Source organism: Chroicocephalus ridibundus, chromosome 3 (assembly GCF_963924245.1).
Source record: "Chroicocephalus ridibundus chromosome 3, bChrRid1.1, whole genome shotgun sequence".
Lineage (NCBI taxonomy): Eukaryota > Metazoa > Chordata > Aves > Charadriiformes > Laridae > Chroicocephalus > Chroicocephalus ridibundus.
In genome coordinates this window covers 101,546,536-101,562,654 of record NC_086286.1, presented here as the reverse complement: position 1 = coordinate 101,562,654, position 16,119 = coordinate 101,546,536, and the positions used below count along the sequence as shown (strand labels likewise).

At 42.2% G+C, this 16,119-nt stretch overlaps 1 protein-coding gene across 2 annotated transcripts in view; it reads left to right on the top strand.

The window, feature by feature from the left end:
• Nucleotides 1–5,909: 5,909 nt before the first annotated feature.
• Nucleotides 5,910–16,119, top strand: part of LOC134513482 (E3 SUMO-protein ligase ZNF451-like) — a 42,003-nt gene continuing 31,793 nt past the window's right edge. Inside the window, exons 1-3 of one of the 2 annotated variants that reach the window (XM_063330288.1) lie at nucleotides 5,910–6,247; nucleotides 7,247–7,330; nucleotides 15,381–15,464. In XM_063330288.1, coding sequence (XP_063186358.1) covers nucleotides 7,250–7,330; nucleotides 15,381–15,464 — 165 coding nt within the window. In that variant the 5' untranslated portion in view covers nucleotides 5,910–6,247; nucleotides 7,247–7,249. The remainder of the gene's footprint in view (nucleotides 6,248–7,246; nucleotides 7,331–15,380; nucleotides 15,465–16,119) is intronic. The other variant, XM_063330287.1, reaches the window with a different exon arrangement.

Sequence of the window (16,119 nt, the reverse complement as noted above, 5' to 3'; positions counted from 1 at the left end):
TTTATTGTCCTTACTGTCTTCTGGGCCTTTTCTTACATCAGTCTTTAACATGTAAGGTGGGGTTGTTTTCTCTCTCACTTTTTTTTTCTTTTTTTTTCTTTTTTTAATAACTGTTGTGTAGCCAGCTTCTATAAAGCTCGTGATTTTTAGCTGGGCAAAGGGTTGACCCACCTGACAAGGGCTCTCTAACCTTAAAGCTGTCACAGCTGGTATCGCACAGCTGCAGCTCTCCTGATGTTGGGGAGGTGGAGAAGCACTTGGGAGCCAAACACGAGTGGTCCTTCTCCCTGCTGCTGGGGCAGCACTGAAGATCAGTCACGCTGTACAACAGGCTCTTCTATTCTGCTGACCAGGTGAGTTGTCAAAGGCTCACCACAAAGAGTAATGGAAGATTTTTGTGGTAGGGTGAAGGCATGGGCCAGGGAGAGAGATGGGTGTTCTGGACAAAAAGCAACATAGAGAAGGAGACATTTTAATGTTTTACCAAAGGGTAAAGAGGGATCAAGCTGGAAAGAATCATTCCTCTCTCCTAAAATATAGGACTGATGTTATCCCACCGTACAAAGGAAGATAAATAGCTTTTATACACAACTACACGGTTAACAGAAAAGCCACACTCCTTGCAGTACGACTAAAAAGGAAGAAAATACAACTGGTTTTCCAAAACGACCCTGACAAACTCTGAAACACAAAATTGAAGACTAAATAATCACAGATTAGAAACTTCAGAAGTAACAAAATCATAGAATGGTTTGGGTTGTGAAGGACCTTAAAGACCATCTAGTTCTAACCCCCCTGCCATGGGCAGGGACACCTCCCACTAGACCAGGTTGATCAAAGCCCCATCCAGCCTGGCCTTGAACACTTCCAGGGATGGGGCAGCCACAACTTCTCTAGGCAACCTGGTCCAGTGCCTCACCACCCTCACAAAGAATTTCTTCCTAATATCTAACCTAAATCTATCCTCTTTCTGGTTAAAACCGTTACCCCTCATCCCAATGCTATGCTCCCTGATAAAGAGTCCCTCCTCATCTCTCCTGTAGGGAGAGCAGAGCAGTCTAACATTTGCACTAAAATCAAAATTAATTGGTGATGTGTAAATGTGTGCTGTCACAAAGTGTAAAATTCTTTTGATCTGAGTGCCGGAGGACACATCATTGCATTACTCAGAATTGGAGGCAGCCAACAGCAACTGCAGGAAAACCTAACAGCAATATGACTACAGCATTTAGTAACTGCAGGTGTAGTACTGAAAAGGTAAGCAATACTAAAACTTAAAATTTGAACTATTTATTTCTATTACTGCATTTTAGATTGAATTTTAAGATTATCATGAAAAAGAATTTGGTTATTGTTTACTATGAACAGCTCAGTAAGAACACTTGCTTTCTAAGGAGGGAAGAATATTAAGATATGTGGATAAAATGGGATAAAAGACTTACTGAAAAAGTATGCTATTGAATAAATCAGGGGTTTTAATGCATGTCAAGTTCATATCTCCTCTTACAATATATAGCTAAGAGTCAAAAACATGCAAACCACATGACATCTAAATTTTCTAGATCAAGAGTGACAGTAGACAACGTTGACACAAAAGGGGAATCAATGGTTAAAAAGGCAATGTTTCACTCACTTTAAGAAGCAAGGAGAGAAACAAGGAGGTTGAAATATGTTTAAATTCTATAAAAGAAAATAATTAAGGGCACATAATGAACATGTGAATTTGGTTGCTAGAGGGCGTTACTGAGTTTACATAAGACGGTCTGGTCGGAAAAAGCTTCCGCATCCTATGTGATCTGCAGACTTTGTCTGGAGGTTTGGACTTGGAGATCTCAGGTCACGAAGAGCATGTCTCTTACCGAGTTAGACAGTGAATGTGCCTTGCAGGTGGCCTCCCAGCCAAGAAGTCCAGCAGGCCACATCTTTTCTCTTCTCTATGAAATGCACAAGAACTTTCCCAAGCTGACATAACCTGGGAAGCCTGTGCTTTCACAGGAATTAGCTGAAACACTCAAATTTTAGAATCCAGAGTTTTGTTAGCATATTATAAATGCTGACAGGATTGCACGGCAATTCCCTTACCTGTATTGTTTAAATACGAGGATGATGTTTGGATGGGTCATTGCAAGAGTAAACACTTACATGAATTACAACTGAAAAATTCATATTCAAATGAGTGTTATTTTCATCAGGTATCAGAGATTGGAAAAATAATGCCACTCTGCTGTTCTAGTAACTTGTTACTATTGCGCCTCGTATTATCTGTTCTCAAGAATCAAAAGTAATTAAGTGCAAATGCAAGCTACAAACAGAATGGCTGCTATCAATGTTCTGTTAGCAAATTTAAGTTATAAATGCAAAATATGAAAGTTTAGGCAGCAACAATGACTTTAATTTTCCAATTTTAATAATGAAATAAAAATGCTCAAGTCAGTGTTGTTCATACAGTCCAACAATAGTGATTAAGTTGTACAAATTTGTTAACTAGTATGTTTTAATTAGCAGTCAAACAGTAGAAAACAAAAACCCAAGAATCACATCTCACAGAAGGGGATAATTATGAGTTAACACCTCAAATCCAGGAAATACACGGAAAAAATTATTTCAGCTGTTGCGTGATTTTTTATTTTTTTTTCTGCCTTTCAGCACCTCGCTATGTCTATCTTCTATCATAAAGCTATTTTTTCATTCATATATGGAAGAAGACGTGAAACTAACATTAGTAACTCTGTTTACAAGAAAAATAAGTGCTCTACATTAACACTGCCATTAAATACCATGTGATATGTTATTTCTGATAGCCGTTTATTCACAAAGCTCCCATAGCATCAAACTTTAACATGCAACCCTGAATTCCTTCTCTCCCATATATATAGAACTCGGTAAGTGCTTTGTTTGTGTGCAAGCAGCTCTTGTATATAAACACACAACTCAAAGGGGACATTGCACTGTTCAGCTTACTCAAAGCCAATGCATTGAAAAAAGATGATTCATACCAACTTTTACTTTGGGTGGCTCAAAGCAACAATATGATGAAGCAGGAGGGCAGTAGCAAATAAATAGCAAGAATCATGGGCATGGGGGCCCCGGGTGATGTTTCCTCGATCCTGCCAGTGAGGGGAAATGAGGAGAAGAGCACTAAGACGACAAGCCCATAACTGGTTGCAGAACTGGTGTAGGCGACAAGGTTTTGAGTTGTATGACCACAGGACCCGGCTTGCAGGTCACCGTCTGCTTGAGAGAGATGAGATCCACCTCACTAAGCAGGGCAAAGCTATTTTTGCCAGTAGGATGGCCAGCTGCATAATGAGGGCTTTAAACTAAGAATGAAGGGGGAGGGAGCAAGTGACCAGTAGCCCTGTGAGGGAGTGATGGACATGGTCAAAGAGCAAAGGGCATGGGATCATGTGACAGGAACAGATCACAAAATCAACAAAATGGGGCTTAAGCGGGGTCACCTCCAGCACTTGTATATAAGCAAGGAAATGCCTGCAAGGTACCATGATGAAGAAATCCTCCAATCCCTTCTAGGGAGCCAACGTGCTGGGGTGCCTCTCTGAAATGCCTGTATACTAATGCATGCAGTATGGGCAATAAACATGATGAGATACAGATCTGTGTGCAGTTGCAGGGCTACAAGCTTGCTGGGATTGCAGAGACGTGGTGGGATGGCTCCCATGACTCAAGTGTTAGAATGAAGGGATACAGGGAAGGATAGGCTAGGAAAACAAAGAGGAGAAGTTGCGCTTTATAAGAAAGAGCAGTTGGAGAGCACGGAGCTCTGCCTGGGGATGGGTGAGGAACTGAATGAGAGTTTATGGGTGAGGATTAAAGAGAGGACAGGTAAAGTTGACATTACAGTGGGTGTCTGCTATAGGTCACCTAACCAGGAAGAACAAGCAGATGAGGCAGACACATAGGAGCAGCCTCACATTCGCAAGCCCTGGTCCTCATGGGGGACTTCAACCACCCAAATATTTGCTGGAGGGACAACACAGCAGGGCATAAGCGATCCAGAAGGTTCCTGGAGTGCACTCATAACTTCTTCCAAGTCATAAAGGAGCCAGCGAGGACTAACGCTTTGCTGGACCGCATACCAACAACGAGGGGCTTGTCAGAAATGTGAAGCTCAATGGCAGCCTTAGCTGCATTGACCATGACATGGTGGAGCTCAAAAACCTCAGGGGAAGGAGGAGTGTAAAAAGTAGTCTCCTGGACTTCAGGAGAGTGAACTTTGGCCTCTTCAAAGATCTGCTTGGAAGAGTCCTGAGGGAAGAGGGCCCAAGAAAGCTGGTTAATATTCAAAGATCACCTCCTCCAAGCTCATGAGCACTTCCATCACAGTGTCAATGCGGAAGGCTCGGACAATAACACAACGACCAATGTGATCAGGTTAATGCCAGTTTATTGCACAGATAGCTCAGTTATTATAGACGTTCTGATTCCACATCACGCGCCGACAATTTGCTGATTGGTTGCACGAGCTGTGCATGCGGTAAGCAACATATTATAATTGGCTTAAAGCATCTGTCCACGCAGACAATCACCCCTCCTATATCCTGGGTGAAGTTCTACATTTCGCACGCTGAATTCAACACACTTTCTCATATCTTGTTGTTCTCAGCATTTCTAACATCGCTACAATGTTTTCACATAGCCTTCAAACTAACAAAGCCTACATAGTTGTTAGCAATTCTTTGGTGCAAAGCCTACATAGTTGTTAGCAATTCTTTGGTGCTTGGAGTGTTCACAGTATGACCCCTTTGTACTAAAAATCCTCCAACATCACAGTGAACAGAAAGTCAGGCAAAAATGCAAGGAAGCCTGCATGGATGAACAAGGAGCTCCTGGTCAAAATCAAACACAAAAAGGAAGCATACAAAGGGTGGAAGCAAGGATGGGTAACCTGGGAGGAATAAAGAAACATTGTTCAAGCATATAGGGATGAAGTTAGAAAAGCTAAAGTCCAACTGGAATTGGATCTAGCCAGGGATGTCAAAGACAACAAGAATGCCTTCTGTAAGTACATAGGTGACAAAAGAAAGACTAGGAAAAATGTGGGCCCATTTCTAAATGAGATGGGTGACCTGGTAACAGAGGACATGGAAAAGGCTGAGTTACTGAGTGCTGCCTTTGCCTCATTCTTTGCTAGCAAGACCGGCCTTCAGGAATCACAGGTCCCAGAGACCACACGGAAAGGCTGGAGCAAGGAAGATGTACCCTTAGTGGAAGAGGATCATGTCAGGGCATACTTAAGCAAACTGGACACACATGAGTCCGTGGTGCTGACAAGATGCACCCATGAGTGCTGAGGGAGCCGGCAGATGTCATTGCGAGGCCATTCTCAACAATCTTTGATCGGTCATGGCGTCTAGGACAGGTTCCTGAGGACTAGAGGAAAGCAAATGTCACTTCCATCTTCAAGAAGGGCAAGAAGGAGGATGTGTGGAACTCCAGGCTGGTCAAGCTCGCCTTGAACCTTGGAAAGGTGATGGGCGGCAGCTAATACTGGAAGCCATTTCCAGGCACTTCAGCAACAAGCAAATCATCAGGAGTCCTCAGTATGGCGTTACCAAGGGGAAGTCATGCTTGACCAACTTGATAAAATTCTATGATAAAGCAAATGGCCTGGTAGATGAGGGGAGAGCAATGGACCTCGTCTATCTGGACTTCACTAAGGCCCTTGGCGCCGTCTCCCATAAGATCCTTGCAGACCAGCCGCTGATGTCTGGGCTGGACGAGCAGCCGGTGAGGTGGGCTGCAAACCGCCAGGCTGAAGCGGGGACACGGGACCGACCGGAGCCCTCGCCCCGCTAGGGCCGCTAGGGCCGCCCCCGCCGCCTCAGTGCTTTTCCCGCCTTCCCTTCCCCGTCAGCGCCAATGGCCGCCACTCTCCTCCTCCTCCCCCGGAAGCGGCGTGGGGGTTTTCCCCCTTCCAGCAGGAACTCCGTGCAACCCAACTGAAGGCGGAAGAGGGGAGGCAGGAAGTTATTGAAGGAAAAAGCCCTGAAACGCTGCCGCCGGGAGTCGGGGGGCTGTGCCATGGCGCGGTCGCGGTAGCGGCAGCACCCGCCATGGGGGCGGAGGAGGAGGGGGAGCCAGGCGAAGCAGGCGGCAACTACAAATCCCGGCAAGCCGTGCAGCGCTCCCGCCCCACCTCTCCCCTCCCCGCCGCCCCCGGGGTTGAAGAGGAAGCGGAGGCGCGCTGGGTCGGGGCGTTGCGGTGCCTTCGGGTGCTGGCGGCGGGGTGAGCGGGGACGGGCATTGTGAAGGGCGCGGGGGCTGTCGCTTAGCGACCCGACCGCCGTCGGGCGGCCGGGCCAGGAGCGGGCCCCCGGCGAGGCCGCCTCTTCCTCACCGGGAGCCGCGGCGGCCGAGCGGTGTGCGGCGGGGCTGGGGGGGGCGTTGGTGCGGGTACGGGGACGTGAGTCAGCACAGCCGCCCTGCCGGGGCCGCCCGCCCTCAGGCCGGCCGCCGTCCCGCGCCCCTCACGGACGCCTTCGGTTTGGCAGGAGGGCGCTTGTTTTGAAGCAAGGAGCTCAAGCCTTCTGGCGCTGCTGCAGTCCTAAAGCGGCCAAAGGCATCAGAAATACCTGTAGCTGCTGATTGTGCCTCAGCTCGCCCCCGCGTCTGTTTGTAAACCGCCCTCTGTGTTGTGACGGTAGCGCGGCGTTAGGCCAGGGCTCCGTAATGTCTCGGCAATCGCTAAGGTTTTTGAATTTAAGTGTGTTATTGAGCTCTGGCGGTACGCTATAGCCGTGGCTGCTGGGGGAATAGAGGTATTGGGATGCTTTGTAGGTCAGGCCACGTTTTGCATATTTGGAAAAAAATTGTACTGTGATTCGAGTCAAGATTGTTACCAGTTATTCTAACATTACCAAAAATCATAGAATGGCTTAGGTTGGAAAGGACCTTACAGATCATCTAGTTCCAGCCCCCCTGCCATGGGCAGGGACACCTCCCACTAGACCAGGCTGCTCAGAGCCCCATCCAGCCTGGCCTTGAACACTTCCAGGGATGGGGCATCCACAGCTTCTCTGGGCAACCTGTTCCAGTGCCTCACCGCCCTCACAGTAAAGAGTTTCTTCCTGATAATCGGGAATAATTGTCAGTGAATGATACAAAGATGCTGGTTGAGTGCATATAGGTTGTAAAGCCAAAGTAGGTATAAAATGGAAAATGCTGCGTAGTTAAAGAAAACTACAAAATAAAATGATGAAGCATGTTTTGGCTTGTTTCTCTTTAGATAATGGAGTCTTGTAGCTCTGTCGACATTCACGATAGTAAATCACCAACTTCTGAAAGTGAAGATGAGATCGAGTTCGTTGGAGTAAGTAGATCTTGAACTGGAAACATACTGCCTGTTACTATAAATATGCTCAGTAGCTTGATAAAATGGGAGGGGGTCTTTCAGTACTGTGTTGATGATCTTGATGATATTTTGATGGAAAGCATTACTTTTGGATTTAAAGATAATTTAATTTGTAAATCTCTGGCAGATAACAAGTTCATCTTAAAACTTTATCTACCCCTTCCTTGGAAGTGTGTAAAATGATGTCAGTTGGTCCTATAGAGAGAATTTAGACTTGAGTATCCAAGCAGGTGAGTGGGGGATTACAGTGATCAATGAGGTATATGAAAAGTCACTGTAAATGACTTTTCTGGTAATCCTGTTGGATAGTGTTTTGCTTCATGAATAGTCTATTAACTGAAGTTAATGGAATAAAGCACTGCTCACTCTGCAAAATGATGTCAAACACTGTACTTTGTTTAGCAAAAGAAAAAGAGGAAGGAAATAACAGATTAGAGGCCTTAAACAGTCTTCTCAAATTGTGAAGCACTGTGTAATAGCTACAGTACAACACCTAGTCTAATATTGATGTGTGGCTTATGTGAATGTGACTTTAAGACACATCTGCTGGAGATCCAAGAAAACCAGAATGTTTTTGATGCTGCCTGTGTTGTGGCCTCAGTCCCTCATCAGCGAAGTGGTGCTGGATGGCAGGGATACATGCAAAAACAGAAAGGTGATTTTCCCTAAAGAAAAAGTCATGCAAATGACAGAAGTGGTTAATTGATGCCGGGACTAACTAGTAATGGCTCGTTTCTTATGGATTTGTCTCAGTTTTAGTGCTGAAGAATAATTAGATGATTAGTTTTTTTTCTGTTTTGCATGATGTTTGATTAAAGCCTAAGTTCAGTTTTTTTCTGCAGGGGTATTCAGCTGCTCGAGTATGAGGGACAAGTATATTTTTGCAAAAATTATAAGTAGTTGATTATCTTTGAGATTTCTTGGTTGAGATTTGTTTTAGTTGATTTGGTCAAAACTGACTAACGAGTTCAAAGTTCATTGTATACACGCAAGCATTTATGTGTGGCATGACTGTGTAAGCTTAATTTTCTTGAAACACTGGGCAAAGAATGAGGCAGCTGGTATAGCTTTAAATGTGTAATAATTGAAGGGCTGCTGGAGTGCCAAGAGCAGTAATTGAAACAAAAAAGACTTAACTAAAATCAACACTTCTGCTACCTTTTGTTCATGCTTTTGCCTGTGGATAATATGGAGCCTTTGTGATCCCAGTGATGACTGCTTCTGAGAGAGGCTGCTGTATACAGGAAGATGACTGTGCTTAGGCCTGTTTGTACAGGATTGGTATCTTGGGTTGGGGAGCTTACTGTTGTCATCGACGAATACAAGAGAAAAGCTGTATCTGGAAAAGCTGGCTATCTTCTAATGTCAGCAATGCATCCTCAAATCTCACATTTGCTCATCTGAGTGAGGGTGAGCCTGGACTTTGCAAAAGGATTTCTAAACTATTTGACTAGCTTTAGATCATCATTTCCGTATAATCGTATGTATGACTAGAAGTGTATAGGCTTCATAAATGTTGTGTATGAATGCTGCCTGATCATTTAAGTACTATTTTTCACATGTCCTGAGGGCCCAGTGCACGAGGTGGTACTGTATAAATTGAATTGGAGAAGCCACTTGGAGGTATCTCAACCTGTGCTCATTTTGATAGAAAACAAACAGTTGTAGGCCTTGTGATCTCTGTGTTTCTCTTCTTTTTTTTTTTTTTTTTTTTTCTGGAAAGTTGGGTGTGTTTTTTGGTGTGGGGTTTTTCATTTGTTTTGGCAGTATTTTAGTTTTCTCTGTTTTTTTTCCATTATTCCTGATGGCTTAATTTTTTAGGATAGGAGGGTCCCATTCTGTTTCCTTGGGAAGGATAAGGCAAGAGTGAAGAGACTCACAGGTTTAATGGGATCGATAGCACTTAAGCAGACAGATTATTCGAGTTGCCACAGCCTGCATGGAAAGCACTGGACTCCTGCTGAAATATTTTCGGTTTTTTTTTTTAATGGTCCACTCGTAAATTTTTTTTCTGACTAATTTCTTTAAAGGTGTTTTCCAATAAAAATGACATCTGAAGAACACTTGGCCCTGGGATATACCAAAATCAAGTGGTTTGCTGAAAGATGATCATTACCATTTAAATGTTTTGTTTCCTTTCCCCCTGAGGTGTTAGAGACAAATACTTGAGTCTGTATATCTCTAGCTTTCAGTTGCATCACAGCAGGAACAGAACAGAACTGTAGAGGTGTTAGGAAGCATCTCTGAAGGAGGACTTTTATTTTTGCTCCCAACCCAAGTCAGCCAAGGACTTGGATTTTTGTATTTGCTATGTCAAAGAAATTAAAACTTCCTAAGTGCATGTTCGTTCACAATGTTGGTCAGTTATTCAGCAGTGTTCAAGTTGTGAATCTGCTGGGACAAAGATTTCAAGCACAAATAGTACAATTTGTCAGATTTTAAAATTTATTTTAATGTAAGCTTGTTCCATGATAACTAGTGTGTTTCTATGTGTATACATAATTATGCTAACATAGTTATTTTGTCAAAGATACGTTAAGTCTGTGATCACATACATTGAAAGCTAGTTTCATGTTTTCTGTATGCTAGTGTGTGTATAATTATGCAAAAGTTTAATTGTGCTTTTTTTAAGTAAACTGGGTATTTGGTCTGAATGCATGTAAAGCTAAAAAATGAACAAGCAAACAAAAAAATTTTACATGATGTATCAGTGGACTAGGTGTCTATTTGCTAGGCTTGATTACCCAAAGATTGATCGAAATGAGGGAGGAGGAAAAAGTGAGACCACAGTTCAGGACTTTTTGAGAAAACTTCTGGAGGCAGTAAAAATGAGCTTCACAGAACTCCTTGAGAAGAAACGGTCCTTGGAGATGAATATGAGGCTCTGTCTTTACCAGCCCCTGATTAAACAGATTTAATTATATTAACTGTTACAGTTGATACTTTGCATAGCATAGTGAAATTACAGTTTTGTTGATTTTAATGCTAATGCTTTCAACCAAAGCTGTGAATAACAGCACAGACATCAGAGCTGCCTGGAGGCTCAAAAGGTAATTTTCTATCAATTAAAACCTAGAAATTCTCCTAGTAACTGAAATAGATGGGATTTAGCCATTGGTTTATTGCTCGGCAGTGTAGCTGTTGGTTAGTGAAGAGCGTGGCTTTCGAAGATTGTTTAGAGAAGTAATTGAGATGTGGAGCATGCGGGTTTTTTGTTTGGGTGTTTTGAATTTTTTGGAGTGTGAAGGATCTGCTTCTAAGATGTGAAGACTGAGCACTGATGGCTTTCTGGATGCCAAGTATGCCAGTATAGTCAGCCAGAGAGGCCACAACTTTAGGCTGTTGTTTGAGTGCTTGTCCATGTTGGTTTTTGTGTAATCTCAGGGTCTTGTGTACAAAGGTACTTTTTAGCTGGTGGTGTTCATCTTGTGGGGAGATACAGTGAGTTGGATGAAGCTAATTGATCCTTGGCTTCTTAACTCTCCTACAGCAATGGAATCTTCAGGGTTGGCGCTATCTTTGCGTTATGTTACTGTTTAGTTTAACCAGTTGGAAAAAATGAAGTTATTACACTTCGCTTTCAGTTTAGGACTCACCCTGTGCGGAGGTGAGCCAACAGAGCAAAAGGTGAATTCCTTCTGTTGAGAACTTTCCCTCCACGTGGTACTGGAGTATTAATTGGGAATGTTTGCTAGCAATACCTGCTAGCTCTTGCTGGAAAAAGGTTATGTTTCACCAGGCACTGCTTCTCCAATCAAGATTAAAAATATAGGAATTCCATCTGAAGCTATGGGTTGCATGCAATTCTCAGAAGGCCTCTATGGCCGTTTAAAGAGGAGAATAGCCCTAGACTCAGTCTCCCTCCCTGAGGATGATTTCTGTTCTGGACCACTGAATAAAGAGGCTTTGAACTCGCGCCTTCATTTTGATATCAACATCATAGAATGGTTTGGGTTAGATGGGACCTTAAGATCATCTAGTTCCAACCGCCCTGCCATGGGCAAGGACACCTCCCACTAGAGGAGGTTGCCCAAAGTCCCATCCAGCCTGATCTTGAAAACTTCCAGGGATGGGACACCCACAGCTTCTCTGGGCTCATTTGGCAGAGAGGAGCACTGCTGGCAGGATGAGCCCAGGCTGAAGTCACTGTCTCTTTAGAAGTAGTATTTGGAGTCTTTTCTATTTAATGGCACTCAGCTGCGATGGGTCTAAACCAGTGTTGTGACATTTAACGATGGCTTTCAGTCAAGGTTTCTCATATTGTTAGAAATAAGTTCCGGTCCGAATGAAACAGGCTCAGGCAGAATCCTCTGTGAAACACATTTTTTATTCACGTTCTTGCAAGAGCGGGTGACCTAGCAAGTAGGCCCACTTTCAGTTCTTGAAACACACCTTTTTATTTCTTAATCCTGGCTGAATTTTTCCCTCCCCTGTTTCCCATCGGTTAGGTACTCCAGGGTTCACAGTCTGTCTGAGGCGCCTAAAATTCTTCCCGGATGTCTTGCCTCTGTTTACTTCTCTTTATGCTATACCTAAAGGGATTATCTGACTAGTTTATTTCTTTCCTTTTTGGTAAAAAAAAAAATTGCTCAGTGTCATTAGCCCAGGTTAAATGTTTGACTACCCTTCTAGACACTAATGCAGTAGGAATCAGTTTGTCCTTTTGTCTGTGTGATAAGAGATGTTCTACAAGCCTTTGCTGGAGCCTCTTTGTCTTAGTCACCATTCCCTTATCATGTCACCTCTGATGGAAACGGCTTTTCTCCTCTACAAAAGCAATACCTGCCTTTCTTACAATATATTGACTTAAGCAGTTGCTGATTGGATATACTTGGGATAAGTTTATACTGTTGTTGCCAATTCTTATACTTTCTCAAAATAATCTTTTGTAGCTTAGATGAGTTCTTGATCGTATCCAGGATTGTAGTTCTTACACTCTTAATTTCAGTATTTGCTTTTAATCTTCATCTAAAGGTTAAACTACCAACCAATGAAACACAAACTAGCCTAAATAAATGCTACTTTTGGGACTTGCATTATTATTCAGGAGTGCATATAGGCAGATGCTGTGATGGATTGGGATATTCCCTCCCATTTTATTTTTGTGGAAAATAAGGTTGTGTATCTTTGAGGAGTCATTTTAAAGAATTACCATGTTGCATTTGTGTTCAAATTGGAATGCAACCCAAAAAGTAGTACACAAAAATTGTGTAGTAAGAGGCACAGAATTCAGAAGGAAAAAAGAACTTTTCATGTATGCAAACAACATTTAAGCAAGTGTACTATTACTTGTGTTAAATTGAATTTACTGTTCTGGTCATTAGAACTTCCTAGGCTTCAAAACAAGTTACTCTACTTTTTGGCAGTTGATTTCCTAACTTTTAATTAGCTCCTGAACCCAGAGAGTAAGTAAACAGAAATAAGGAAAACTTCTGCATTTGAAGAAGCTACAGCTGTTAGGATCAGAATTGAACACTTCAAAACACATTATTGAACTGATTGGACAGTCAGGTGGTCTGAGTGTGTGTTTGCACTGTTACTTGCTAACACCTGTTGTTTAATAAAGATTTAATGTATTATAGGTTTATAGAGGTTTTCAGTTTCTACAAAAGCAAATCTGTCACTGAAGTTGTTTTTTTTATTTATTTCTAGATTTAATTTAGGAAACCATATTCTCTTTATTTAATTGTGAAAAGTTAAGCACTCTTTTGGGGTAATTTGAGGCCTGCGGCTTGATTTGTATGAGCTTTTGTCATCTGTCCAAGATCTCATGCCTCTTCCTCCCCACTGAGACAATGAGGAGTGTTTATGCCTGGCCAGCTGAACAGCTTTACAGCCTTGAAAGGTGGAAGAATGTAAAGAATGAGATGCAGTAAGGACAGTGGAGAGAATTGCACGCATGTTCTCTCCACTGCTTCTCATGAGGCAGTAAATCTTCCTAGTCTGACCTAGTTGGTTGATTGTTAAGATCTTGAGGACACTGCCCAATATGCGGCAGAGGTGGTGGATACAGTACTGTACCTTTTCAAGAAGTCAGCCTGCTGACTATCGTAAGTCCTTCTGCCTGGAAAACTTCACTTTAACGAATAAAGAATACCTTTAGAGTATATAACAGATCTGTAGTATCTGCCAGTAATATTGCCAGCCAAATGGCTATTACTGCAGTTTAGTCAAAAGCCGTCATATGATGTAGATGGCATTGCATGTACAGACTTTAAAAAAAAAAAAAACAAAAAAAACAAAAAAAAAACCCTAACCACCACCTGTCCTCGCTACCAAAACACAAAAACTTAAACTATCTTTTGCTTTTGTTTATTTACTTTGAGGCTAGATAACAACTTTCAGAATTCAGATGGGAAACTTTTTCTGGCACGTTAGTTAACTTTGCCTCTCACTGAAGATGCGTACATGTGTGACCACGGATGTGAGTTAGAGTCACTAGGAATAATTTTGTTCAGTGTGTTTAGCCTTACTCATCCTATTTCATATTCATTATACTGATTATTTATTTGGCATGTGATAATGTAGCATGATATGGGCTCTTTTTTTTGCCTGACATCAGATTATGTGGACATAGTACTTCTTTTTTTGCCTTTAAAAATTGAAGACTCTTCTTGCAGTGAGTGTGGATGGAGCTCCAGATGTTATTTTGTACACCTTCTTTAAAAAACTTATGACCTATGTACACAGTTTGGGTCGCTTTTGTTTTTTCTTCTCCTTTTGCTTTTTCTTCTCCGTTTGCTTTCTTGTGTTTACGTCAACATTCTGCTGTCTGACAGAAGCTTGTAGTAGAAATGTTAGAATTGGCATGAATGGAGAGTGAATGGGAACATACACCAATGTGTGTGCAAGCACCACACGTAATGAATAAAAGGAGGCATATGAAGGCATGTAAATCAGCTGGTGTTGATACTACCTAGACTAGCAGGTCACTGATGTCACAGACCATTTACATGAAGTTTCTGAAGATGCTCAGATCCGTAAAACAAGGGACGGCATTCACACAAATTAAAACCAAGGCTTAAACCATCAAGATGACTACACAAGACAAAGAACAGGGCGAGAGCCTTAAGACATCATTAGAAGGAGACAAAACCAATAACATTTAGTGACTCTCAGAGGAGGGGGCAGCATGGAGAGAGACAAAGCACATGGCTGCCAAGCTAGGAATAATAGAGAGGACCTAAGTGCTTGTTGATAGCCATGGTCCTTTGTCCTCCATATTGCTGCACGGAGTCCTGACCAGGCTTCCTGGATGCACTTCTTTGCAGCTGAATGCTGGACAGACTATTTGGGCATGTGTCTCTGTGCTTTTGAGTATGTGGTATGAATGGGTGAAGTGTGTTTTCTTTTAAAATAAAATGACCTCCTCCTCATTGTGATTCCAATACAAAGACCTTTGTAACCTGCTTATGGAATATCTCCTCAGAAAGGAGTAGCCTGCAGGGTTTAAATGTGTATGAAACTGTTTCCCACTTTCTTAATGTTCGAAATGCCCAAGTTTAATTTTTTTTGGAGTTGGAATTTAATTTATGTCTTTTAACCAAATCGACCCCCCAAAAAACAATGCAAAACCATGTAGCATTGCTCAATGAAATCGAAGATTGTTCCTCTCTTGGTAGCAGCCTGCTACCCTATTACCAGTGAATTAATGGTGCAAGTGAGGTATCATTAAAAATGTAGATCTAAGTTGATTGAGAAGGTGAAGAATATAAAGTTATTAAGCATCTGAAGACTGTTAATTTGATTTTTTTTCTAGTTGATATCTAGGTGTTGATATTTTAGTTATTTGTGAATACTTATTTATTTGCATGTTTTAGCAATTTGGTGGATTAGTCTGTTAAGTGCAAAAGTTACCATGCAGGAATTTCCTTACTGCACCCTCTTGAAACCTTGGTGAAATTCTCCAGGTATAGCTAACGCTGACAATGTGCTGTAATGCATGCAACATTTTAGCTTTGAGGAAGACAATTTAATGCTTTTGTGTGTGTGTTTAACACTTTTTCAGGAAGGACCTTTAAGACCTGTACTTGAATGCATTGATCTTGTCAGTAGTGAGGATGAAGAACCTAACAGCAGTTCTTACATTCATGTGAGTTATGTTAAAACGTATTTTGGGACTTCTTGGTTGAATGAATTAATTAATCTCCTGTACTCCATATATTCGCTTCTTATACTCCATATGTATGTTACTCTTCACAAAAAACTTGTTAGATGTATTTTTAACAAGTAATAAGTAAATAAACCAATATTAAAGTCTTTTGAGTTTTACCTACTGTTGAGTGGAAGGCAAGAGTGCCGACAATTCATCTTTTTCCAGAGACATTTTTTGCCTTCTTGAAATGGACTTGGAACCTTTATTTGACTTTTGGTGTTTTTAACAAGTGTGTTGAAGAAAAATACCGCTTTACAAGTGACCTCAGAAGTCTGTGTCCAGTCTCTAGCCTGCAAATGTATCTGTCCTACTCCCAGGCCTTTTCCGTCTAAAATAACATTTAAGCAGCAGGTTGGAGGACCTTATTCTGATGACAGCCTGGTCTTAACTCAGCCTTATTCTTCATAATCCCTCCTAAGAATTTATGAGTCAGAAGCAGGCTGGTCAGTTCATGTATCCCCCAGGCTTATTGTGCCTACTCTGTGGGGCCTTTGGGAGGGACAGTGACTGAAAGTGACTCTAGCAGAGTTGTTTTTGGCAGCAATGGCCATCTCTTGACTTCTGTTTTCCAGTGTTGCGGTAGAGGATGTGT